This window comes from Ylistrum balloti, unplaced genomic scaffold (genome assembly GCF_031769215.1).
Source record: "Ylistrum balloti isolate Yb309-2 unplaced genomic scaffold, AGI_CSIRO_Ybal_v1 Utg369562, whole genome shotgun sequence".
Lineage (NCBI taxonomy): Eukaryota > Metazoa > Mollusca > Bivalvia > Pectinida > Pectinidae > Ylistrum > Ylistrum balloti.
In genome coordinates, this window is record NW_026781862.1 from 221,599 (window position 1) to 246,928 (window position 25,330).

General features: G+C 35.0%; 2 protein-coding genes across 3 annotated transcripts; one reads left to right on the forward strand and one right to left on the reverse strand.

The window, feature by feature from the left end:
• Window positions 1–356: 356 nt before the first annotated feature.
• Window positions 357–7,418, forward strand: LOC132550056 (MORN repeat-containing protein 3-like). Its single transcript, XM_060214096.1, has 5 exons — window positions 357–501; window positions 872–1,026; window positions 3,100–3,259; window positions 4,461–4,645; window positions 7,350–7,418. Exons 1-5 carry the CDS (start codon window positions 357–359, stop codon window positions 7,416–7,418), a joined length of 714 nt encoding a protein of 237 aa, XP_060070079.1.
• A 608-nt stretch (window positions 7,419–8,026) lies between these two features.
• On the reverse strand, window positions 8,027–19,887 carry LOC132544542 (transmembrane protein 45B-like). Of its 2 annotated transcripts, none has more exons than XM_060208264.1 (2): window positions 19,787–19,887; window positions 8,027–13,123 (listed from the first exon to the last, which is right to left on the reverse strand). In XM_060208264.1, the coding sequence occupies exon 2, from the start codon at window positions 13,061–13,063 to the stop codon at window positions 12,212–12,214; it is 852 nt and encodes a 283-aa protein (XP_060064247.1). In that variant the 5' UTR covers window positions 13,064–13,123; window positions 19,787–19,887; the 3' UTR covers window positions 8,027–12,211. The 2 variants fall into 2 exon arrangements, with proteins under 2 accessions (XP_060064247.1, XP_060064175.1); XM_060208192.1 differs by lacking the exon at window positions 19,787–19,887 and adding an exon at window positions 16,418–16,485.
• Window positions 19,888–25,330: the final 5,443 nt, after the last annotated feature.

Sequence of the window (25,330 nt, forward strand, 5' to 3'; positions counted from 1 at the left end):
TCAGTTAACAAGGAAATGAGTTCTTTGTTTAAATTTGTTTTTATATATTCTTCTGTAGTAGCAGTTTGTTAATGGAAGGGAGATAACTACATATACAAAAGGTGATCGAGAGCTAGGGTTATCTTTCTTGATATGTACTCTTTCGTCGGCGCCATGACAACGTGCAAACTCTCCCGAACAAACCGTTCACTTCCGCAGCTGGTGTAAACAACATGAAATAACGGCGATTATATCTTTAATGAAAGCTTTTAACATATGGTATGATGACAGATTAGCTGGTTAAAGGTAATTTCAAACGAGGTACGCTCAAGAATATATTGTCAAAAAAACAAAGGCTATTTCAAACATAAACAAAGATGCCTCATTTAAAAGAAACGAAAGAGAAACAGCCGTTGTGGAAAGATTGGGATTATCTTGCCCAGAAAAAAGGTGTTCGGCATACAGTGTATTCCGTCAATGGGGATCAATACACGGGGGAATGGCTAGACAACAAAAAAGACGGTAAGTGGCGTCAAGCTGTGTTGATATTGTATAGATTGTATTTCTGTACGATAAACACAGTTAAGTACAAACGAGGCAAGACGTTTGAAAACATCTTTTTTTTTTTTTTTTACAAAACGTTGCTATTCAAATTTTCAGTTTTACATGAAATTGTCAAGGGTTGTTTCTAGCTTCATCGCTGATACCATAAAGTCGTACTTCTTATGTCCCAGATTATAAATATTTATAATTTATTCAAAATTTAAGAATGATTATGATAAACATGTTGCAATGCAGTATAATTTCATAATTGTTAAACAATGTATTATTGTGCTTTAACGTTCTTTTCTTTCAAATTTATGTATCAATATATATATCCATTCTATATCAGGTAAGGGAACTTACAAGTGGAAATCAAATGGAGCCCTGTATGATGGGGATTGGAAGAAGGGCAAGCGAAATGGATTTGGGACATATAGTGTTCCAGATGGAAAGGGGGGCTACAAGAAAGAATACTCTGGAGGCTGGAAGAATGATATGCGACATGTATGTACTGATATTTAGAGAAAGTATTATGTCTTACAAAAATTGTTGATGGGAATTAAAGTTACACATAAGAACTGGAAAAAAACCCCTAAATGTTCTTTGATTAAATATAACAATTAGGTACATGTAGTATTTAACCAGTCTTTTTAGCTTTTGTCCCAATCATGTTAATCTAGTTCTAAGGTTTGTTACAACCATTTAATTATTCTCTTGGCAAATTAAGAAACTTGATGTAGAGCACATTGATTACCTAGTATTTTCCTTTTTCTAGTGAAACTTTGTCTTTGGATTTATCACTATACAATATACAATTGTATACCCAAGTTCTAAAGCTTATCCTGAAGATGAAAAATAATCAAAACCAAATTTAGGATAATGTGACCTATATATATGATATATCCATATTCTTTCTTCGGTTGAAAATTAGATTGTGAGTTGTGAATTTACTACCAGTAAATAGATGATTGTGGAAAGATGAAGTGTTTTGTATATTTTTGTGCAGGATTAAAAGTGAAGTGAGGATAGCATATGAGCAGGTTTGCTTTCTCAGCATGACCCTTTTTCACAAAATTATCATCCTGAAAACTTTAATTCACTGTAATAATAATTTAGATTTCAAATGTATATATTTGAGATGTTTCACTATAGAACACAATTTGTAACCATCTACCATGGTGTTGAAAACTAAGGTATTGGTAAAATACAACCCACATTTCTATATGAATAGATATGTTTAGGAAACAGTTTCAAAAAAGCACATTCATTATAACTGTGCATGCATGTTTCCTTTTTTTTTAAAAAAAAAGAATTCTACCACCTTCAAATTATGATTTACCTATGTTTTGAGAGAAGGGAGCAGGGATTTATTTAATATATATTGCATAAATAGTCCTCAAGAGACAACTTCATAGACAGACAGATCTACCTGTCCAATTTGTTTCTGGAGTATGGTCTCCAATATCACTTCCTGAAGAAGTATGAAACGTTTAAAAGTATATATGTCTTTGATAAAGTGTATGATTTAGATCAGTATGACCTGTATTTTGTATATGGTAAGATGAAAAATTATTGCATTTGAAGAATGAACACAAATGAAACTCCAGTTTCATCCTAGGTGCCTTACATTGATGTTTACATTGATGTGTCCATATTACCAACTATACATTTATCAGTAGTAATTTTGCCACAACATTGAGGATCAACAGAATTTTAAGTCCTATCATAATTTCATTAGATGATCTACTTTATTGATAAGTACCTCATACTATACCATGTTAATTAGCAGTTGGTGTTATCATATTTCACACTCTGCTCCTAACTGATTGATCAGAAAGTTAAATTTGTGTCGGGAAGGATGAAAAATAAACTGACTCCTGAAGATTTCTGTTCATTTATCATATTTACAGATTAATTAAACTTTGCTTTATTAATCAGAAATGTAAGGTCTAGTTTTCTTTATTTGAACAAATTTGCACATTTTGAAATTTTACATATATATATTATTGTTTTGGTTTGTGTGAATCAGGATCAGACTGCATCAGTGTTTTATTTTGACAAATTCCTGTTCCAAATATCAGTTATATAGATGAAATTCACATCTGTTTCAACACAATCACAGTATGGAGATTTTCTCTTCTGTCTTAGTTTTATCAGGATACAAAACAACAAATGTTTTCTGTTGGTATTTGTCTCCATTATAAATATTTGAAAGTTATTCGTACTTCGTCTTGAAAAGGACATATAGCGATGTTCATTAATGAAGTCACTGATTGTGATGTTTAATAAGTTAGAACAAGTAAATGATTTTATGAAAAAACTTAGATTTTCACTTATGCTACTAAAATGCAACTTCATGCAGACATTGTTTCTGTATTGAAAATATTTGTTTTGTGTAAAGGGTCAAAGTTACTAATTATAGATATTCTTATGAAATTTATACCGGTACTTGTTTGTAAGCAAGTAGAGGTTACGAAGGTAAAGAAATATATACAGTATATATTGTAACATAACACTGGTACTTGTATTGTGAGGAAGCCTTTACAGTACAATATAGTGATTATAATTACATTACAGGCATATGGGACACAATTTTACACTGATTCAGAGTATTATGAAGGAGAGTGGTATGCTGACAAACGAAGTGGCTGGGGTCGTATGTACTTTAAGGATGGTACGATATATGAAGGAGAATGGTATGATGACCAACGTAATGGCCAAGGCATGATCCGATTAAGTAAGTTACATTTAAATTCTTCTAATAGACTTTTTTTGATAAAGTAAGTGACAATCCGCTAATAAATTTGTTAAAATATTTTCAGCCCACCATATTTAAATCACCCTACATCTGTGGTCGATGGTCTGGTCCGTCTGTAAACAATTTTTTATTGCCATTTCTAGAGAGAAGAACTGGATGTATCATTCTCAAATTTCTTGTGTAGGTTCCTCTTGGCCTCTAGTTGCAGTCCTTTGATTTTGGGACTAATAAGAGAAAAAAAAAAAATAGCTGACAGTTGGCAGGCGATCTTGGAGTTTTCGATGAAGATTGTTGTTGCAATTTCTCGATCGATCTCTCTGAAATTTCATATGTAGGTTCTCCTTCATCTCTAGTTGTGCCCATTCAATTTTGCAACTAACCAGCAAAATAAAAATGGTAGACAGATGAATGTCTTGGATTTCGACTTTGAAAGTTTGTTCTCCCTATTTCTTAAGAAGAACTGAATTAATAAATTTCATACATGGGTTTCCCTTTGTCCCTAGTTGTACCCGTTTAATTATGGGACTGATCAGAAAAACAAAATGGCTAACAGATGGTCATCTTGGAATTTGACATTGAAAGTTTGTTATTGCTATTTTTAAGAAGTACGGAATGGATTTTGTTCAAATTTCATATGAAGGTTCCCTTTAGTCTCTAGTTGTGCCCGTTTGATTTCGGGATTGATCATAAAAAAAAAAAAAAATATGTATCAAGGCGAACATCTTGGATTTGGCAGTTAAAGATTATCATGACTGTTTCTGCAAGGGATGTTCAAATTTCTTATGATAAAGGGCAAAAACAGAGAAGAGAAAAGAAGGAAAAAGATCCAACTTTCAAAGAGCAAATAAAGATCAAACAATGGTGGGCGCCAAGATCCCCTCTGCGATCTCTTGTTCATTTTGTGAATTTATTGTGTATGAACTAGAAAACCAAAAGCAATGCATGAATGGAAATATCTCACAAAAATGTGATAAAAAGATGATGCTTTAGTGGAACTATTATTTCTTTAAAAAAACATTTGATATATACACTTATTTATAGTTATCAAGATCTTGGTACATGTGTAGCTCTAATGCTACCATAATCAAGTACATGTACAACACATTTCTTATTTTAAGGTGAATGTCATGAAGAGCACGGTATTTGTTCAAGTAAAAAAAGTTACATTTTTGCTATTCAGCCAATGAGAATCGTTACGAGGGATCCTGGCGGAATGATAAAAAGAATGGGCCAGGGAAGTTCTTCTACCTTACTACAGGACAGGTGTATGAAGGTGTATGGAATGATGACATTGCAAAGTGTGGTACAATGAAGGACTTTGGTCGAGAAGGGGCACCAGAACCCACACAATATAAAATACCTAAGGTGAGTCCAAGAAGGGGCACCAGAACCCACACAATATAAAATACCTAAGGTGAGTCTGAGAAGGGACACCAGAACCCACACAATATCAAATACCTATAGTGAGTCTGAGAAGGGGCACCAGGACCTACACAAATATAAAATACCTATAGTGAGTTTGAGAAGGGGCACCAGAACCCACACAATATAAAATCCCTAAGGTGAGTCCAAGAAGGGGCACCAGAACCAACACAAATATAAAATACCTATAGTGAGTCTGAGAAGGGCACCAGAACCCACACAATATAAAATACCTATAGTGAGTCTGAGAAGGGCACCAGAACCCACACAATATAAAATACCTATAGTGAGTCTGAGAAGGGGCACCAGAACCCACACAAATATAAAATACCTATAGTGAGTCTGAGAAGGGGCACCAGGACCTACACAAATATAAAATACCTATAGTGAGTCTGAGAAGGGCACCAGAACCCACACAAATATAAAATACCTATAGTGAGTCTGAGAAGGGGCACCAGGACCTACACAAATATAAAATACCTATAGTGAGTCTGAGAAGGGCACCAGAACCCACACAAATATAAAATACCTATAGTGAGTCTGAGAAGGGGCACCAGAACCACAAATATAAAATACCTATAGTGAGTCTGAGAAGGGGCACCAGAACCTACACAAATATAAAATACCTATAGTGAGTCTGAGAAGGGGCACCAGGACCTACACAAATATAAAATACTGATAGTGAGTCTGAGAAGGGTCACCAGGACCCACACAAATATAAAATACCTATAGTGAGTCTGAGAAGGGCACCAGAACCACAAATATAAAATACCTATAGTGAGTCTGAGAAGGGGCACCAGGACCCACACAATATAAAATACCTATAGTGAGTTCAAGAAGGGGCACCAGGACCCACACAAATATAAAATACCTATAGTGAGTCTGAGAAGGGGCACCAGGACCCACACAAATATAAAATACTGATAGTGAGTCTGAGAAAGGTCACCAGGACCCACACAAATATAAAATACCTATAGTGAGTCTGAGAAGGGGCACCAGGACCCACACAAATATAAAATACTGATAGTGAGTCTGAGAAAGGTCACCAGGACCCACACAAATATAAAATACCTATAGTGAGTCTTAGGAGAAATGCCTTAAACAAGCCTGGGACAAGAATATTTTTCCCTGTCCCTCTATAGTTTTGACACAAGGTCATTTCCCATAAGTAATTCTTCTCTTAATTAGGGAGTGAAACATTTACCAAAGTACTGTAACTTCTTAGAAGTGTTTCACCCATCCTTACATACATTATGGGACATATAGTAGAAGAAAAAATGATTTGAGTTTGCATATTAGATTTTTTTGTGAGAGGAGACACCTATTAATAAATCAAAAGTATGATTTTTGTTGGAAACACTCTTGAAAAGTTGAGACTTTTCATAATTTCATAGCTTCCGAAACCATTGTTCTTTGGAAAGGTTAGAACAATAGAAAAAACATTTGGGAATAAAAATATTTAAACAAAATATCAATGTTTTATATAGAGCAAATTCAGTTATAAAATACAAAAAGACATCTTGTAAAATTGAGGGAGTCTTGACTTATCAACTGTGTTCAGGTAGGATGGAGCATCTGGACATCAGTTGTACCATTTTCTGATTCAGTGGTAGCTTTGATATGAATAGAGATGTAGCTTTGATCTGAATAGAGATGTGGATTTGGTATAAATAGAGATGTAGCTGTGGTATAAATAGAGATGTAGCTGTGATATAAATAGAGATGTAGCTTTGATCTAAATAGAGATGTGGATTTGGTATAAATAGAGATGTAGCTGTGGTATAAATAGAGATGTAGGTGTGATATAAATAGAGATGTGGATTTGGTATAAAAAGAGATGTAGCTGTGATATAGAGATGTAGCTGTGATATAAATAGAGATGTAGCTTTGATCTAAATAGAGATGTGGATTTGGTATAAATAGAGATGTAGCTGTGGTATAAATAGAGATGTAGGTGTGATATAAATAGAGATGTGGATTTGGTATAAAAAGAGATGTAGCTGTGATATAGAGATGTAGCTGTGATATAAATAGAGATGTAGCTGTGATATCAATAGAGATGTAGCTGTGATATAGAGATGTAGCTGTGGTATAAATAGAGATGTAGCTGTGGTATAAATAGAGATGTAGCTGTGATATAAATAGAGATGTGGATTTGGTATAAATAGAGATGTAGCTGTGATATAGAGATGTAGCTGTGATATAAATAGAGATGTAGCTGTGATATCAATAGAGATGTAGCTGTGATATAGAGATGTAGCTGTGGTATAAATAGAGATGTAGCTGTGATATAGAGATGTAGCTGTGGTATAAATAGAGATGTAGCTGTGGTATAAATAGAGATGTAGATGTGGTATCAATAGAGATGTAGCTTTGGTATAAATAGAGATGTAGCTTTGATCTAAATAGAGATGTAGCTGTGGTATGAATAGAGATGTAGCGTTGATCTGAATAGAGATGTAGCTTTGGTATCAATAGAGATGTAGATTTGATCTAAATAGAGATGTAGCTTTGGTATCAATAGAGATGTAGATTTGATCTAAATAGAGATGTAGCTTTGGTATCAATAGAGATGTAGATTTGATCTGAATGGAGGTTATGGGTATTTTTTCTGTCTTGTTACTATATCTCATGTTTTGTTTGACAGGTTGAATTAGCCAATTCTGATGCAGTGTTACAAGATGCTGAGGAGACATTTCTACAAGATCATGAGTGAAGATCGTCAATTTAGGTTGATACACAAGATAGAAGAATGTGTGATTGCACAAGTCTGACTTCCATTTGTACATCTTAAAAATTTTTATCTAGAAATATACTGCTGATAATCAACTGCTTTCAACGTTATATTTGTAAGAAAAGATATTTTGTAAAATATGATTTTAGAAATTATTAGTATAATATTGCTTTAAGTATCACTGATAGAAAGGTGTGCCTTGTAGTGATATCAGCATTATGGACTAAGTTATCGCTCTCCTCAGTAAAAATGCTACAGGGCTGTCATCAAGTGTTTGTTTTAGTACTTCAATGGCATTACTTATTTTCCCTGAAACCTGTGAAACAATTCAATATACAACCTTTTTAAAATTGATATTGTACATGTAAACCCCTATCCTTTTTATGGACATGTTGTCACAATGTACATTTAATGTGTGAATGTTATCATGTGATATATCAGAATGTGATCGGTGATGTGTGCAGTAGAAGAATTCAAGGATGGATATAAAGAGTGAAAGTAAATAAATTATCTATATGTTAAGAAGTTGTGTTTTGTTTATTTCATTATTACCAATTTTAGGATTTAAAAAAATAACTATAAGCAAAAGAGAAATCTCAACAATTTATTTGGAGCTGAAATATATATATATATTTATAACATACATTGTACATCATGTAAAGCAAAATAAGACCTGTGTTGATAACTTAATGTTGGAAACATTTACCCACTGTTAAAACTTATATTAATGCTGAATTTCTTAGTAAATAATTTCTCTCTTGTCTAAATATATTTCAATACAACATATGTACATGTAAAATATCTAAATATTCCCTAACAAGGATCACTGTGTCTTTCAATTTAAAAATACTGGAACCAAATTTTTTTGCATTTTCAAACAATGCTGCAATGCTGTATATTGATATTTGATTTCTTTTTATATTCTCATCTTCACAAAACATTGAAAAATTCCTTTTTTACTGAAAAAATATTAAGAATACAACTACAAAATTGTACTACAGTTCAATTAAACTGAATACGAAACATTCACCTTCACAAATCAACATTCTCCAATGACATGCCTACATCAAAAACATGTCGGTCTTGTTCAGAAAAAAACATTAGCACTAACATGAACAATACATGGATTTCTTCATCTAAAAATAATGATAGCCAATTCAAGGCAACTACATATGCACAGATGTTCAGGCAAGTTATGACTTTAAAATCTAACAGTGGATTTCAATAACAGTGATTGTATACAGAGATGTTTTATTTACTAAATATGTAGGAATATCTATGGCAAGATGAGCACTTTCAATGACCTACCTGAAAAAATATTTTTTGGTTTCAGATTATATCCCTTTGGTATCAGATTATCTCCCTTTGGTATCAGATTATATCCAGAGAAAAAAAAGTTCTATGTAAATACATTTAACATGAATTATGGGATTAATATGACAACAGACCTACAACTTCACAACCTTATCAAATAACATATCAAAAGCATTTTGATATGGGGACTAGAACCAGAAAAATCTATCATATAATGTAATCCATTACATATATATCGATGTTGTGGGAGAACATTTCCAAGATTCACTTGCATATATGTATGTACAAGTATGTTGTAGTTTATTTGCTAATTTTCAGGAGAATTTTTAGTACTGTATACTACCTTCTTAATCTCAATAAATAAAAGGAAAAGTAACTATTCCTGAAGCCAGACTTCCCAGCAGTATATTCTTAAATCATAGCTGGTCGGCTCATTAGCCTGCAAGCTGCCACCAGGGCACAGATTACATGATTTATAGATGTGCAAAGGATCAAGCCACTGCAAACCAAGATCTTAACATAGGGTCTTAATTGAGGTTTAATTTCTTATGAGATTTTATCAAACAAATCATAGAGGTTTTTATTTTAGCTAGCCTTGATGACAAGTTTCATAAAAACTCACGAAATGACAACGAATTGTTAACATACTTTTATCCCATATTTCAGAAAAGTTCAATTTTTTGTTGGGGATAGAATCAAACAGAGGCAGCCATTTTGTTGTGCTGTTGTCAATTCATGACGCAATGTAATTGTCCATATCATGACCTCACAATTTATTTGTAAATGGAAAATCCAATGAACAAGTGTTTCCACAAATTTTTTTACAAGAATCTGTGATAAACTGTTTTATATTCCATGTGGCCCAGTCCACACACATCAAATGTTCTAAAACAAGTGAGGCTGATATGTTTAGAAACCATCCAACATCAAATAGATAGAAAATAAATAAACATTTACCAACACCATTCACTTGCAATTTGTCTTAAATTTCACATTTTATGTTTATATTGTACAGGACTATTGTCAACCATAGAAATAAACCTGTAATATACCCATGGCTTTGCAGGCACCCTCAGAACCATGACGGTGGAATATTGGATATTCCATACCCTTTATGGAAAGGGAAGTAACTCAAATAAGAAGGTAAAATTATTTTTTACATTTTTCACTGTGATGTCACAATAATTTCTTAATTTCTGTGTTACTGATTGCTGATATAGATATTATGTAGCCTTAACTCAGGAAATATGTATGATTTTACACTGAGATCTTGTTACAAGTACTCTTTATACAGTATTGAATTCATTCATAACCAAGCAAAGGGGAAGTAACTGCTGACTAGACATGTGACATGAGATTCAATTAATGTCAGTCGTTGTACAGGGTATTACCATGCTTATATACTGAGATTACAAGTATAAATTAGAACGTGTAGAAATATGTACTGGTCATGATAAAAAAACTTGTTTTTTGGCATATATGTGTTGTTAGTGGCGGTGGAACAGGACTTAGGGGTATAGAGGATAATGTGTATATTTTTTGTATACACCAGTAAAATGAAAAATTAAAAGGTTATTACAAAAGGCAAGAAAAAACCAAACAAATTGACAATCCAAACCTAAAAGAAATCATGCAATATGTAAAAATATATACATGTATTACAAATAATCAATATGGGACTCATTAACATTGGATCAATAAATCGGACCCTCGGTGTTTTCTGGACATTTATATGTTCCTTTGGACTGCTGTTTTGTTATAGACATGATCACATTCAAGTATGTTAGTGAAGTCTTGAAAGCATAGCAGATTTCATGATCAATTTTCTTATCCAGAAAGGCTCCTGAACTAAGCATGTCTAAGCTTATTGTATAATAGGAGGCCCAAAATAAAAGGTGGGTTTGTACTTCGAGACAGTACAACAAATGTTTAAAAAAAAACATGACAACAAAAATACATGTATATGTTAACAAAATTATCGTAATTCACAAAATATTTAAAAAGTAATCATACAAATGCATGCATACAAAACATGTTTACCCTTTACAAAGTGAGCCTATAGACATGTGTATATAAGCATCACCCATCAACAAAATATTATGCAAAATCATTAAAAGTTGTGACAATCAAATATGTACAAAATAAAAAAAATATACAAAACTGACAACATCTGCATGGTACAAATTGATAGTATATCAAATAAAAAAACCAAAATAAAATTCAGAAGTCTAAATTTAGAATGATAACATTAAACTGAACAATCCCAAAAATAATTTCTAGTATTATGAATCGGCGAAATCATGTAATATGACAATTGCAAAGTTATAAATAAAATGTAAACATCTATTTTATCACAATACTGATATTCAATGGCACAGACATCCTTATCACATGTACAGATAGTACAACATAACACCAATGTAATCACACCACTTTCAGAAATACCCTTTTGGTAATAAGTCTGTGTATATTCAAATGATAATCAGATGTCATTGTTCTTTGGGAGATTCTTTCAGGTGAATTCAAAATACAATGAGAAATCATTTTAATGAGCCCCATTACTTAAGATTAAATCCTACATGAAAGTATTTGTGTCCCAGAAATGACTGGATCTTTGGATAATTTCCACTTAAATCTAAGACAAAGAGTAACATGTGTATTGTAATACTGGAAAAGATAATACAGGTCACATGCAGAACTGAGGAACGAGAAACAAATACAGGGTTCTGTCACTTAACTCGGACCAATTCCGCTACTGAAATTTAAAATTTCAGTGGATTTGGTCTTACATATATTTACACATTTTACCTCATTAATGGTAATCATGTTACCTAACCTACATTATTTGTACTATTGCTTAGTGATCCGAAGTGAAGGAACGTTAAACCCTAACACTGGATAACTAACAAAGTGGGAATTCATACCATGCTGAAAATTATTGTCAATGATGAAAGAAATAAAGGAAAGCACCCTCATATACCTGATTACAATGACATGTGTGATAATTATAGATATGTTTAAGTAAGCTGGAATATATCATTTATAATGTATATCTGTATAATTACTCATGTTGACTTGCTTCTACTATGTTGCTGTTGAATTTCAGAAAGAAGGAAAAAACTATCTTCTAAAAAACTATCATTGGTAAAAATAGCATATCTGACCTACATTTTTTAAAAGACGATTCCTCTCAGATAACAATATTTAATAAATGCTCTTTAAAATTGTATCAAGAATTCTCAAATAATACCTGATAATTATTCCAGTAAAACATCTACTTGAACTCAGGACTCCAATGTAAATAACATATATTCATGGTTTGGATTTCTCCCTATCACTAATTTACATGTAAATAATCAATCAAATTCTGTGGGTGTTACCCCTGTACAAAACCTGGAGTCCAGAAGTAGGATATAGATCTTTTGTTGGAATAACCTCCATGAAAGCCCATCAGTGGTGCCTTAATCTATATCTGAATCAAGTCGGTCGAGCATATGGTAGTCAAATCGAATACGGTTCTCCAGGAATATAGCATCTCCCCCTGTCTCCATCCCCATAGGAACGCAGCAGCATTTATTTAGAGTCATGAGCTTGTATGTTATGATCCAGCCACATATCACCAGGATGAAATTCACCGCCACATGCCAAGAGTAGAACATGGAAAGGGAGATAACCATGTCGTGAGTTTCAACCTTGCCCTTTATGGTGAGAGGATCCATCAACACTAAAGAGGAATGCAGGAACCATGTGCCCAGCACCATTAGCCCAAACCCACGCAGAAGTGGACAAAAGATCTGTGTACGCATCCTCATTTCTACAATGACAGTGATACAACAGCCAAATGCAGACATCATCATAAGTGTGTTGACTGTCCATTCCTCAGCATGAAGATCTGGAACATGGAATCCGTACAGAATGCCTTGTACACCAAAGGTCAAGGCCAGTGCTGCGTAGTCTAAATCTTCCAGAAATAGTTTCCCACAGATAGATTTTGTCAGATCTATGGCACTACAAATAACGAAAAAAGCAAATACTGTTCCATGACTCAAATCACTGTAGCTGGTTATTTTACCGGCTCTACCAAAGTCAGTTGATGATGCAAAACAGTAGGCCATAATGATGAGACAACTCATCAACTTTAAACTGCCTTCTACAGGCCACTTTTGGCAAGACTGGCAACATGGATAGGAAATTGCACTGACAAATTCGATTCTTCTTTGTTTACAGTAAAAGAATTTCTTGGTTGCTTGAAACAGCCACCAGATTCCAATGGGAAAAAAATAACATCCTGACAAAACCAATGGAATATCCATGTTTGTGCAGATTAGATGTCAGAGAGAGGCACAAGTTCTAAACTTTGCTTCATAACCATTCTGAAAAAAGAAAACACAGTTTCTTTAATTAGTAATTTGAATTAAAGGAAACATCTGTATGTATTGCATTTCATTGATACTGATGGTATCTTTTAGACAAAGGTGAATCTGACCCCTGACCTTTCCGATCAAGGAATCAAACCAACTGGATATGTCGTGAATGCTAGCTTAATGGATAGATTATCAATGGAAGGTCATAATAATGATAATATGAATGTCATCTTATTTCTTGAAAATACAATTTAAAGTAATATGAAACCATTATTAGAACTGGGATTCTATTTTCATGTAGGAATCAAACTTAAAAACACAATCATGTTATAAAAACTATGATCATTCGAGTCTGTGACAAAATCAAATAAGCAATGTTCCTTTCAAAACATTTTGTTTGTACTACAAATTGTTCGATTAGAGTTCTCATTTCATTCTTTACAGGTCAACAACTCAAATTGCAATTGGCAAATTGCGAATTACGTGAATCATAGAAAATAATTTTGCAAAACATGACTTATCACTGATGGCCATTTTTTCATCACTTGACATTCATAGGTTTTTTTCCATATTTCGGAGGATATTTAAAAAGTTAAATTGGGTCAAAAGACAGAGGTAAAGGTTCAGTTTGGACCCTGCCTATCAAAGTGGGACAAAATACTATAATTTCTACAGCAGCAGGGTGACAGTGAATTTGCAATATTTCCCTATTGGGCCCAGCCCCTATCATCCCAGGGAAAAGACAACAACCATTTATACAAAATAGATTCCTCTTCTCTCATAGAAGCTTCAGACCAAACTGGGACAGAATCCAGGTATTCCAAAAAAAGGATTAGAATTAGAATTTTCTCTATTTCCCCTATTAGGCCCTACTTCTGGGGACCAAGTTTCATCATTTACACAAAACTGATCCCCCTTCACCCAAGGATTCTTCAGACCAAACTGAGACACAAACTTTTCAAGAATTTGCGCTATTTCAAATATTTGCCTCCCACTCATCCCCTCTTGCACCCCTATGGTCCACGACCCGCCATTTATTTATTGATGTTCTTTATCAAAGGTTGCTACAAACCAAATTTAGAGAGTATCCATGCATTCCCAGGAAAAATAAAAGGATTATTAAGAATTTGCTTTATTCCTCTAATGGGCACACTACACCACTTGAATCCCAAGGGGCTATTGTTTTCACAAAATTAATTCCCCTCACAGAACAATTATTGATACAAATACTGAAGAATGATTTCAAAGGATTTACTTTATTTCCACCACTCTACACTGCCCCTTCCATCTCATAGATTGATTTCCCTTCACCCAAGGATGCCCAAAAACCAAATTTTGACAGAATTCAAGCATTCCTACAAAAGATGATTTTAAAGATCTTGCTCAATTTTCCATTTCCATCTCTGCACCTCAGGCCCCTGGAGGCCAAGAACCAACATTCATATAAACTTGGTTTTTCTTCCCCAAAGGATGGTTCTGACCAAATTTGGTAGAAATCTGTTCAGTCTATCATGATCAGTAGTAACTTTTTAAACAAAAATTATTAAGCTGATCAATCCTTAGGGTCAGGTTAGCAAAAACTGTTCAGATTTGTCATTTGAAAGTCATTGATCATAATATCTTACAATGAATAGCAAGTTTTATTGACATTTTTTTCTTTCCACAACTGTTTCGAGTTGCAGCAACAAAATGTAATAGTCGTGTTTCCGGGCCTGGTTAACCACACAACTCAGGGTTCTCAATCATATATTTATTTATTGAAGGGATGAAATAAAACCCTCTTCTGTTGGTTTCCACACCCAAGTGTTACGTACGACAAATATATAGTGGTACATATACTTGTCTTTCAATACTGTGTCATTAAATTCTCAGGTCCACCACGACTAAAAATACCAAGACCCCAAACAAAAAACATGTCCGGTCGTTACAACTGCGCTGACCAACACTGCCCAACTTGCGCCAAAACTAACTTAAACAAAACAAATAAAAACAGCCAATCAGGTGACCTAGCCAAACAGGTTAACACTACACCACGTGACTCTTACACACGACACTCACTAGTATACACACTCACAATGCGCAGGATAAACTTCAAACGGATTGATGCGGCAAACGGACGCGTATAAGAAAAGATGAAATATAAACATTATCATATTGTGAATACAATAAAATACACGATAAAATTAACACTATCACAAAAATCATCCAGGTAAGAGGCATGCTAATCAATATTTTACAGATAAGTCAGTTTCACAAAATGGACTAACCAAAACCATGGAATGTCAAGTCATCATTTGTACATAAAGGAAGATAATTCAGTACTTTGACAAAATCCAGTAAGACATCTGTTTATTTCATAAATATTTAGTAAGATTTTTATTTGTTTACAACATATCCTCTTTGGTTATAAGATCATATGTAATGTTTGAGATATCCATTTTACTAAATAAGATTTCTTATTTTCTAAATTAAACATCTACTTAATTAGATAAATAGTTCAGTAAATAAGATATCTCATATGATGTCTTATAAAAGAAACATCATACCACATCTTATACAGAACCAGACTTTCACATGACCTACAAAATAGTGTTTTAAAATGAATTCTCCCATCCTTACATCACATTCATCTTAAGAATGCACGTTTTACGTAAAAATACAAGATTGAAAGTATGATGTGAGAACAAAGGGTGAATGAAACTGGCTGCATGCATGCTACCATCAATGTAACGTCACATCCATCACATCCATTAGTGGACTTAACCTGCATTGATGCTATCTATTAATGCACAATGGGTTTGTTAGTGTCTACCATTTTCGATATCCTCTTTATCCTATTTATTTAATAAATACGTACATGATCAACTTTGCTTAGGTCAAGTTGGCTTGCAATACGAAACGCACACGCTTAGCACTGTCCAGGCGATCAAATAGAGCGTAGTCCCGTGTACCTAATTACTCTTTGTTGTAACGTGCACGTGCCCATGTGGCTGTTTTATTATTAAAGCTACGACATAATTAAAACCTGAATATCAATCTTCACAGCTCAACATCCGTTGCGCCATAGGCACATATATCTGGATTGTAAACAACCCACGTGAAGAGTCGCAGCCAAAATAACGACAGTCCAGTAACCTAAGTGGTCTGTGAGTTGTTTACAATCCAGATCTATATCAGTGAAGAGTGTCGTTGTGATAGTCCATTCCCATTGTTTACTGTGCACTACACCACAAGCTCACTTCTATAACATTTGTGAACATATTTAGTATATTGCCTGTATAATGATAACTTACGCTAACCTACCAGTTCAGACTTGTATCAATACTTTCCACTTCTCCAGATTCATCTCTCCAGCACGGAAGTGATGTGACGGAAAGGGAGCTAACCCAGGCCGGAAGTTTACGTGCTACTACAGGGTTTCAACATCCAGCCGAGACCCAAATTATCTTTATTATTTGTATTGATTTTTTCCTTGTCGTATTGTTTAAATTCCTTACCATACACTCAAAATTTATTTCCGGACTTCACAGTATTTCTTTTTTAAACCTTGATTTAAACATTCCTCACCCAAACCAGTGATTTAGATTTCCACAATCATTCCATATACCATTTGCACAAGGCAAAAGTCCGTACCAATATCACCCAAAGGAATGATGCTATTAACCTAAAGAGAAGAAGAAGAGCAGGAGGAGGAGGAGAAGGAGGAGGAGGAAGAAGAAGAAGAAGGCAGAAGAAGAGGAAGAAACAAGAAGAAGAAAAAGAGGAGGAAGAAGAAACAAAAAGAGGAAGAAAAAAGAAGAAGGTAGAAGAATAGGAAGAAAGAAGAAGAGGGAGGTAGAAGAAGAGGGAGGTAGAAGATGAGGAAGAAACAAGAAGAAGGAAGAAGAAGAGGAGGAAGAAGAAGGTAGAAGAAAAGGAAGAAAAAAGAGGGAGGTAGAAGAAGAGGAAGAAAGAAGAAGTTAGAAGAATAGGAAGAAACAAGAAGACGGTAGAAGAAGAGGAAGAAACAAGAAGACGGTAGAAGAAGAAGGTAGAAGAAGAGGAAGAAAGAAGAAGAAGGTAGAAGAAGGTAGAAGAAGAGGAAGAAAGAAGAAGAAGGTAGAAGAAGAGGAAGAAAGAAGAAGAAGGTAGAAGAAGAAGGTAGAAGAAGAGGAAGAAAGAAGAAGAAGGTAGAAGAAGGTAGAAGAAGAGGAAGAAAGAAGAAGAAGGTAGAAGAAGAGGAAGAAAGAAGAAGAAGGTAGAAGAAGAGGAAGAAAAAGAAGAAGGTAGAAGAAGAGGAAGAAACAAGAAGACGGTAGAAGAAGGTAGAAGAAGAGGAAGAAACAAGAAGAGGAAGAAACAAGAAGAAGGTAGAAGAAGAGGAAGAAACAAGAAGACGGTAGAAGGAGAAGGTAGAAGAAAGAAGAAGGTAGAAGAAGAGGAAGAAAGAAGAAGAAGGTAGAAGAAGAGGAAGAAAAAGAAGAAGGTAGAAGAAGAGGAAGAAAGAAGAAGAAGGTAGAAGAAGAGGAAGAAAAAGAAGAAGGTAGAAGAAGAGGAAGAAACAAGAAGAAGGTAGAAGAAGAGGAAGAAAGAAGAAGAAGGTAGAAGAAGAAGGTAGAAGAAGAGGAAGAAAGAAGAAGAAGGTAGAAGAAGAGGAAGAAAGAAGAAGAAGGTAGAAGGTAGAAGAAGAGAAAGAAACAAGAAGAAGGTAGAAGAAGAGGAAGAAACAAGAAGACGGTAGAAGGAGAAGGTAGAAGAAGAGGAAGAAAGAAGAAGAAGAAGGTAGAAGAAGAGGAAGAAAGAAAAAGAAGGTAGAAGAAGAGGAAGAAAGAAGAAGAAGGCAGAAGAAGAGGAAGAAAGAAGAAGGTAGAAGAAGAGGAAGAAACAAGAAGACGGTAGAAGGAGAAGGTAGAAGAAGAGGAAGAAAGAAGAAGAAGGTAGAAGAAGAGGAAGAAAGAAGAAGAAGGTAGAAGAAGAGGAAGAAAGAAGAAGAAGGTAGAAGAAGAGGAAGAAAGAAGAAGAAGGTAGAAGAAGAGGAAGAAAGAAGAAGAAGGTAGAAGAAGAGAAAGAAACAAGAAGAAGGTAGAAGAAGAGGAAGAAACAAGAAGAAGGTAGAAGAAGAGGAAGAAAGAAGAAGAAGGTAGAAGAAGAGGAAGAAACAAGAAGACGGTAGAAGGAGAAGGTAGAAGAAGAGGAAGAAACAAGAAGAAGAAGGTAGAAGAAGAGGAAGAAAGAAGAAGAAGGTAGAAGAAGAGGAAGAAAGAAGAAGAAGGTAGAAGAAGAGGAAGAAAGAAGAAGGTAGAAGAAGAGGAAGAAACAAGAAGACGGTAGAAGGAGAAGGTAGAAGAAGAGGAAGAAAGAAGAAGAAGGTAGAAGAAGAGGAAGAAAGAAGAAGAAGGTAGAAGAAGAGGAAGAAAGAAGAAGAAGGTAGAAGAAGAGGAAGAAACAAGAAGACGGTAGAAGGAGAAGGTAGAAGAAGAGGAAGAAAGAAGAAGGTAGAAGAAGAGGAAGAAACAAGAAGATGAAGAAACAAGAAGATGAAGAAGAAAAAGAGGAGGAGGAGGAAGAAGAAGAAGAAACAAGAAGAGGAAGGTAGAAGATAAGGAAGAAACAAGAAGAAGGTAGAAGAAGAGGAAGAAACAAGAAGAAGGTAGAAGAAGAGGAAGAAAGAAGAAGAAGGTAGAAGAAGAGGAAGAAAGAAGAAGAAGGTAGAAGAAGAGGAAGAAAAAAAGGAAGAAGAAGAAGGTAGAAGAAGAGGAAGAAAGAAGAAGAAGGTAGAAGAAGAGGAAGAAACAAGAAGAAGGTAGAAGAAGAGGAAGAAACAAGAAGAAGAAGAAAAAAGAAGAAGGTAGAAGAAGAGGAAGAAACAAGAAGAAGGTAGAAGAAGAGGAAGAAACAAGAAGAAGAAGAAAAAAGAAGAAGAGGAAGAAAAAAGAAGAAGAAGAAAAAAGAAGGAGAGGAAGAAGAAGAGGAGGAGGAAGTTAGAAGAAAAAGAAGAAACAAGAAGAAGAAGAAAGTAGGAGAAGAAAAAGAAGAAGAAATTGTTTATCGAGCGATTCTAGGACCTTCCTGACGTGAGAAAGGAAATAATCTGATGAGCTAACGTAATTAGCGCCTTCAGCTGAATTTATAGATATGAGAGAACCAGCATAAAATATTAAATCAAGATGATTCATTTTTGAAACAACATTTTAGACAACTAAGTACTATTGTATAAATATTATATACATAAATGATAATCAAACGATAGATATGGGACTATTAGATATGGACCTGTGTACTTATCGTTTTATGTACTAATTACAGTAGGATGACAACCTAGATATATGTATAATTATACTTAAATTGACATCTTATAGAAACCAAGGATCTATATTAGCTCATTAGAGAAAACAAGGATTACAACCTAGTTATATGTATAATTATACTTAAATTGACATCTTATAGAAAACAATATTTATATCGACACATTACAGAAAATGAGCATTATACCAGAATCTTATTTATACCATAAATTATCTACATTGACACATTACAGAAAATGAGCATTATACCAGAATCTTATTTACACACATGCACTAATAAATGAATGAGTTTTATGCTCGATTTTAAAGAGAAAAAAAGTCAAAATTAATGATAAGTAAATATAACCCAGATCCAATTTTTAATAGAAAAAAAATAAGTGTACAGTACCTTATCAGCTCGTGTTAGAACACTACATTGTCGGGACAACCGCCCCTGGTTGGGAGCCTCGTCAAACCATGGCAACCGTTGCGAACACCTATTAGTACTAAAGCTAGCAGCATATACTAATCTCTAATTTTATTGCTCATTATGATCACCAACCCAATCAGCCAGATATAAGATACGTAATTGACTGTAGCAGGACAACTTTTCAAGAGTTCCACCAGTCCTGTTTGTATTACCTCCCATTCTCCATCAGGACAAAAGTTGAACCTCACCAACGCCATCAATTTACCTGTACCATGTATACTGAAGCTGGAAAATAAATAGCATTATGCCATCACATATTGAAAATAACTGTTCATTATAGACAAGGTTCTTTACTAGTACAATATGCATTTGATAGTGTCGAATGTCGGTAAGCTGTTTAAGAAAACAGTTTATCTGTCTGGTGAAATGAAATGCGTTGCTCAATATATTATACAACACGGGTCGTGTTTAGGAGTTGTGTTAACCACGAGCAAAAATCATTTAAGACACGAAAATCGTCGAGTGTAAATCTTCACAATCGAATGATGTAGGTTAAAACCAAACAAATCATACAACCAACAAACAAGATATGATGAATACAAACAAGATATGATGAATACAAACAAGATATGATGAATACAAACAAGATATGATGAATACAAACAAGATATGATGAATACAAACAAGATATGATGAATACAAACAGGATATGATGAATACAAACAAGATATGATCAATACAAACAAGATATGATGAATGCAAACAAGATATGACGAATAAAAACAAGATATGATGAATACAAACAAGATATGACGAATATAGTAGGATACAAATTCATCCTGTTAGAAACAACCAAGCTTATCATGTAGGACACGGACAAAATCGATAGGATACAAGCAAAGAATGTAGGATGCAAACAAATAATTTAGGACACAAACAAATCGTGCACAATACAAATAAATCACGTAGAATATAAATACATAATGCAGGACACAAACAAATCCTGTAGGATAAAACTAAACAAATCCTTTAGTATAATACAAATCCTATAGTATATAATCAAACAAATTTTGTAGGATAAAATCAACAAATCCAGCAAGATAAAAAAATCCTGTAGGACAAAATCTTGCAGAACGTATCATGTATGAGACAAACAAACTCTTTAAGAAACAAAAATCAATGTAGAGCCAAGCTATCTTCAGAAAGACCGTTTCATCCATCTATGATTCCAATAAAAACTATTATCAAGCGTAAAAAGTATTCAAAAGACTTCTCAAATTGTATTATTGCTCCAGAGTCATGTCCAACTGGAATCAGAAAATGGAATCTACGCATTTGAATTTTATGATGAAGAGCGGAAAAAAATTTATGATACATTTTTCATCCTCTAGAAGCTCTAAAAGTTGCATAAGGGTCCAAATTAGAATTATACACCACATTTTAGTAACCAATATCTTCCTTTATAAAATAAAGCTATCCACATACCCTGTGTAACTTGGAACAGGGACCAATAATTCATTGTTTATGGGGATGCGAAGATGTCCAGACACTTCTTCAGAGATTTGAAAGCCTGCTCGATGTATTTTTCATTCATTTTGTATATAACAAAGACTCTTTTCTTTTTGGATTAGTTTCACAGAATTGTAATCCAGTCGACAACGAAATCTGAATTCTTAGGAAGTTTTATATCATCATAAAATGTCTTAGCAGATCATTACAACTCAACGGACTCATTAACGCTAGAAACTTTCACTTCCTTGTTCAAGCATTATATATAAAGTATATATAAAAGTAAAATTGAACATAAAAGAAGGAAGTGTGAAAGCTCTTGACTGAAATACAACTGTATTCTGAAACTATAGTTACATATTATATAGAATGCATTGTATGTCTTTCTTGTATTATCCTGTATAATTTTTTCCTCTTTCTTGTAAATCCTGCTTGTACAGTGTATGAGTGCGATATGTGAGTATGTGATAATAAATAGGACATAAGTACGTATCAATCTTACATTAATTGTTAGATATTAATAAAGTCCAACCTTGTAAAGGATGATGATGATGGCGGCGGCGGCGGCGGCGGTGGTGGTGGTGGTGATGATGATGATGATGATGGCGGCGGCGGTGGTGGTGGTGGTGGTGGTGGTGGTGGTGATGATGATGATGATGATGATGATGATGGCGGCGGCGGTGGTGGTGGTGGTGGTGGTTGTGGTGGTGGTGATGATGATGGCGGCGGCGGCGGCGGTGGTGGTGGTGGTGGTGGTGGTGATGATGATGATGGTGATGATGATGGTGGTGGTGGTGGTGATGTTGGTGGTGGTGATGATGATGATGGTGGTGGTGGTGATGATGTTGATAATGATGATGATGATGATGATGATGATGGTGGTGGTGGTGGTGGTGGTGGTGGTGAGGAGGAGGAGGAATTATGCTATGCATACCGGTCAAAATGATGATGGTGATGATGATGGTGATGATGATGATGATGATGATGATGATGATGATGTGCATACCGGTAAAGGATGATGATTATGATGATGATGATGATGATGATGATGATGATGATGATGATGATGATGATGATGTACTTGTGAATGAATGTGCTAAAAATCACAAATAAATAGCTGTACAAGTGCGATTAAGTGTCTCTTAATGGAAATCTTGAAAAAAAATGTAGGACACAGAGAAATCGTGTAGGAAACAAATTTTATAGGATGCAAACATGTCGCGTGTGCTTTAAACGAATCATTAGGAACACAAGAGCAAATCGGAACCAAGGTTACAAATCAAATGTTTAAAACATTAAGCGAAGGAAGGAAATCTCGTGTATAGCACGTGCATCGTTACGTAGTTGTATGGTGTGATCCACCTACAGACAGATAAGTTGAGTTTAATTCCAAAAGTTATGTCCTTTAAGCCTCCCAACGCATATATTCCTGTAACATAACAGAAAATCAATGTCAGATCATAGGTGTATTTTAAGTAAATTGAAAGTTCAAGTCTTTAAATTTACTACCGTGACAGTTGAACGATATATCTTAATCAACATGTCACGAAAGGGGTTACAGCGTTTACAAGTATTCAGACACAGGTAAAAGTATACACATATTACGGTTGCAGAATTAAACCTGGATATCACAAACACATCCTGACACCAACAAGTTCAAGGGAATGCTGCGCGTGCTCTGTAAATCGATCTAGCTACTTCTTGAAAGAATTTCCACGAATTAAATATCATTCTTTTATTTAAATGGTATATTGATGGGAAGAACAAAAGTAAAAAATAAAACGATAATTTTGTATAATTTTCATTAAAGCATCTTATGAAATTCTAACTTGAGCGGAGTATCTTTTTAGATGTCACATAGGAAAGCCGAAACGAGGCATAGCAATACTCACCAATGACACGACACGACGCGACAGACTGTTCTACATCAGCCGCTTACTTTGTTTTTTTTCCCTACAACAAATTCAACAGGGACAGCATTTTCTGAAGCTGTATGATAAGCGCGATGATTGCAGCTTTCCTGTCGTAAAATTTCCGTTTCTGAACAGCAAAGTACTTGTATCTCCAGCTTATGGTCTTTACATGTCGCAGTTGATTCGAGAGTTTTTTTCTTAGTATTATGATCTTCGTGAAAAATGACAATAACTGACAGACCAACCCAAAACACAGGGCTTCGAGTTTCGAAAGATGCAGGTTGATGAAAACATGATGGTGAAATTTTACGGTTGTCATAATTACTTATGCGATACCATGACGTGTTTTAAGCTCGTTAGTGTGCCTGTTGACTTTGTTGTTGTTTACCGTGTTCTCGTTTGGGAACATGACGTAAATTAACTGGCTTGACAAAGATTGAAATGGCGAGTGTCACTGAAAACGTCTTAGACTTTTCCTGCGTGTGACTAGGTTTTCCTTTGTTCATATTTTGTCCTAGTGTGATTCAATTAGTAATCTTTGTTAAGAACAACGTTTGTGATCATTTCATTGATACATCAATTGCCCTTAAAATCTCTTGTCATACTGTCCTTGGGAACACGTCATTATGCTATCCATGATATTCCGTTGTTAAACTGTCCTTAGGAACCCGACTCCATGTTGTCCTTGGGAACCCATTGTTGAACTGTTCTTAGGAACCCGTCGCCATGCTGTCCTTGGGAACCGTAGTGTTACTGACCTTAGGACTCGTCACCATGTTGTCCTTGGGAACCGTAGTGTTACTGACCTTAGGAACCCGTCGCCATGCTGTTCTTGGGAACCAGAAGCATTACTGACCTTAGGACTCGTCACCATGTTGTCCTTGGGAACCGTAGTGTTACTAACCTTCGGAACCCGTCGCTATATTCTCATCCTTTGGAACCCGAAGTGATACTGAACTTAGGAACCCGTCGCCATGTTGTCCATGGGAACCAGAAGCATTACTGACCTTAGGACTCGTCACCATGTTGTCCTTGGGAACCGTAGTGTTACTAACCTTAGGAACCCGTCGCTATATTCTCGTCCTTTGGAACCCGAAGTGATACTGAACTTAGGAACCCGTCGCCATGTTGTCCATGGGAACCAGAAGCATTACTGACCTTAGGTCTCGTCACCATGTTGTCCTTGGGAACCGTAGTGTTACTAACCTTAGGAACCCGTCGCTATATTCTCGTCCTTAGGGAACCCGAAGTGTTACTAACCATTGGAACCCGTCGCCATGTTGTCTTTGGAACCCGTTGGCATACTGTTGTAATTTTTGTAGTTTTAATTTACAATTGCTAATAGATCATTAATTTTCTTCAGATGCTGACAAAAACAAATGTATTTCATATATGGAGTGACATTCCTCACCAAAATGTCGACTTTATCGATAAACGAGAAAAAGAGTATTGCTCCATGTCTTCTGCCCAGAAGTACTATAACTCGCCATGGTGGCATCTTTATGAGTGGCATGGGACATCAGGAGACGTAAAACGTTATGTAATCAAGATAGCAGGTGTGGTTTCTGTTTGTTCATGTTTTAGTACATTGTATGCTGGAACAACAACTCAATCCCAAAACTATTGTCCCTTCCAGATTCTTTTTACTATCTCATGTGACAATACAACTGCTACACGAACTTTTCTCATATATTCTCTACGCGAATTTCTCATTTGGATTCTGTAATTATAGGGTTTGCCATTTGACGTGAAATTTGTCGTAGACTATGAATGTTTATAAGGACAAGACGTGTATAACAGCCCCATCAGTTAACTGTGTAATGATCTACTATCAGGTAAAGTCACATTTAAAATGTTCCGTATCTCCTAGTACAAAAAAAAAAAAAAACAAAACAAACATGACGTAATTTGAAACCCTAGGGAGCTGTGTAATAGACGGATACGACACGATTTGTCTGTTATCCGCGCTCGTTGTTCTTAAAACACGGCAGGGAATACAGTCTATAAAGACAAATTTAGAATCAGAAAAAGTAGAGCCAACTAATAAAACCGCTTCGGCTAATTCGTACTTCTGGGACTCGTCAGGAATGCCGAGGGCCTA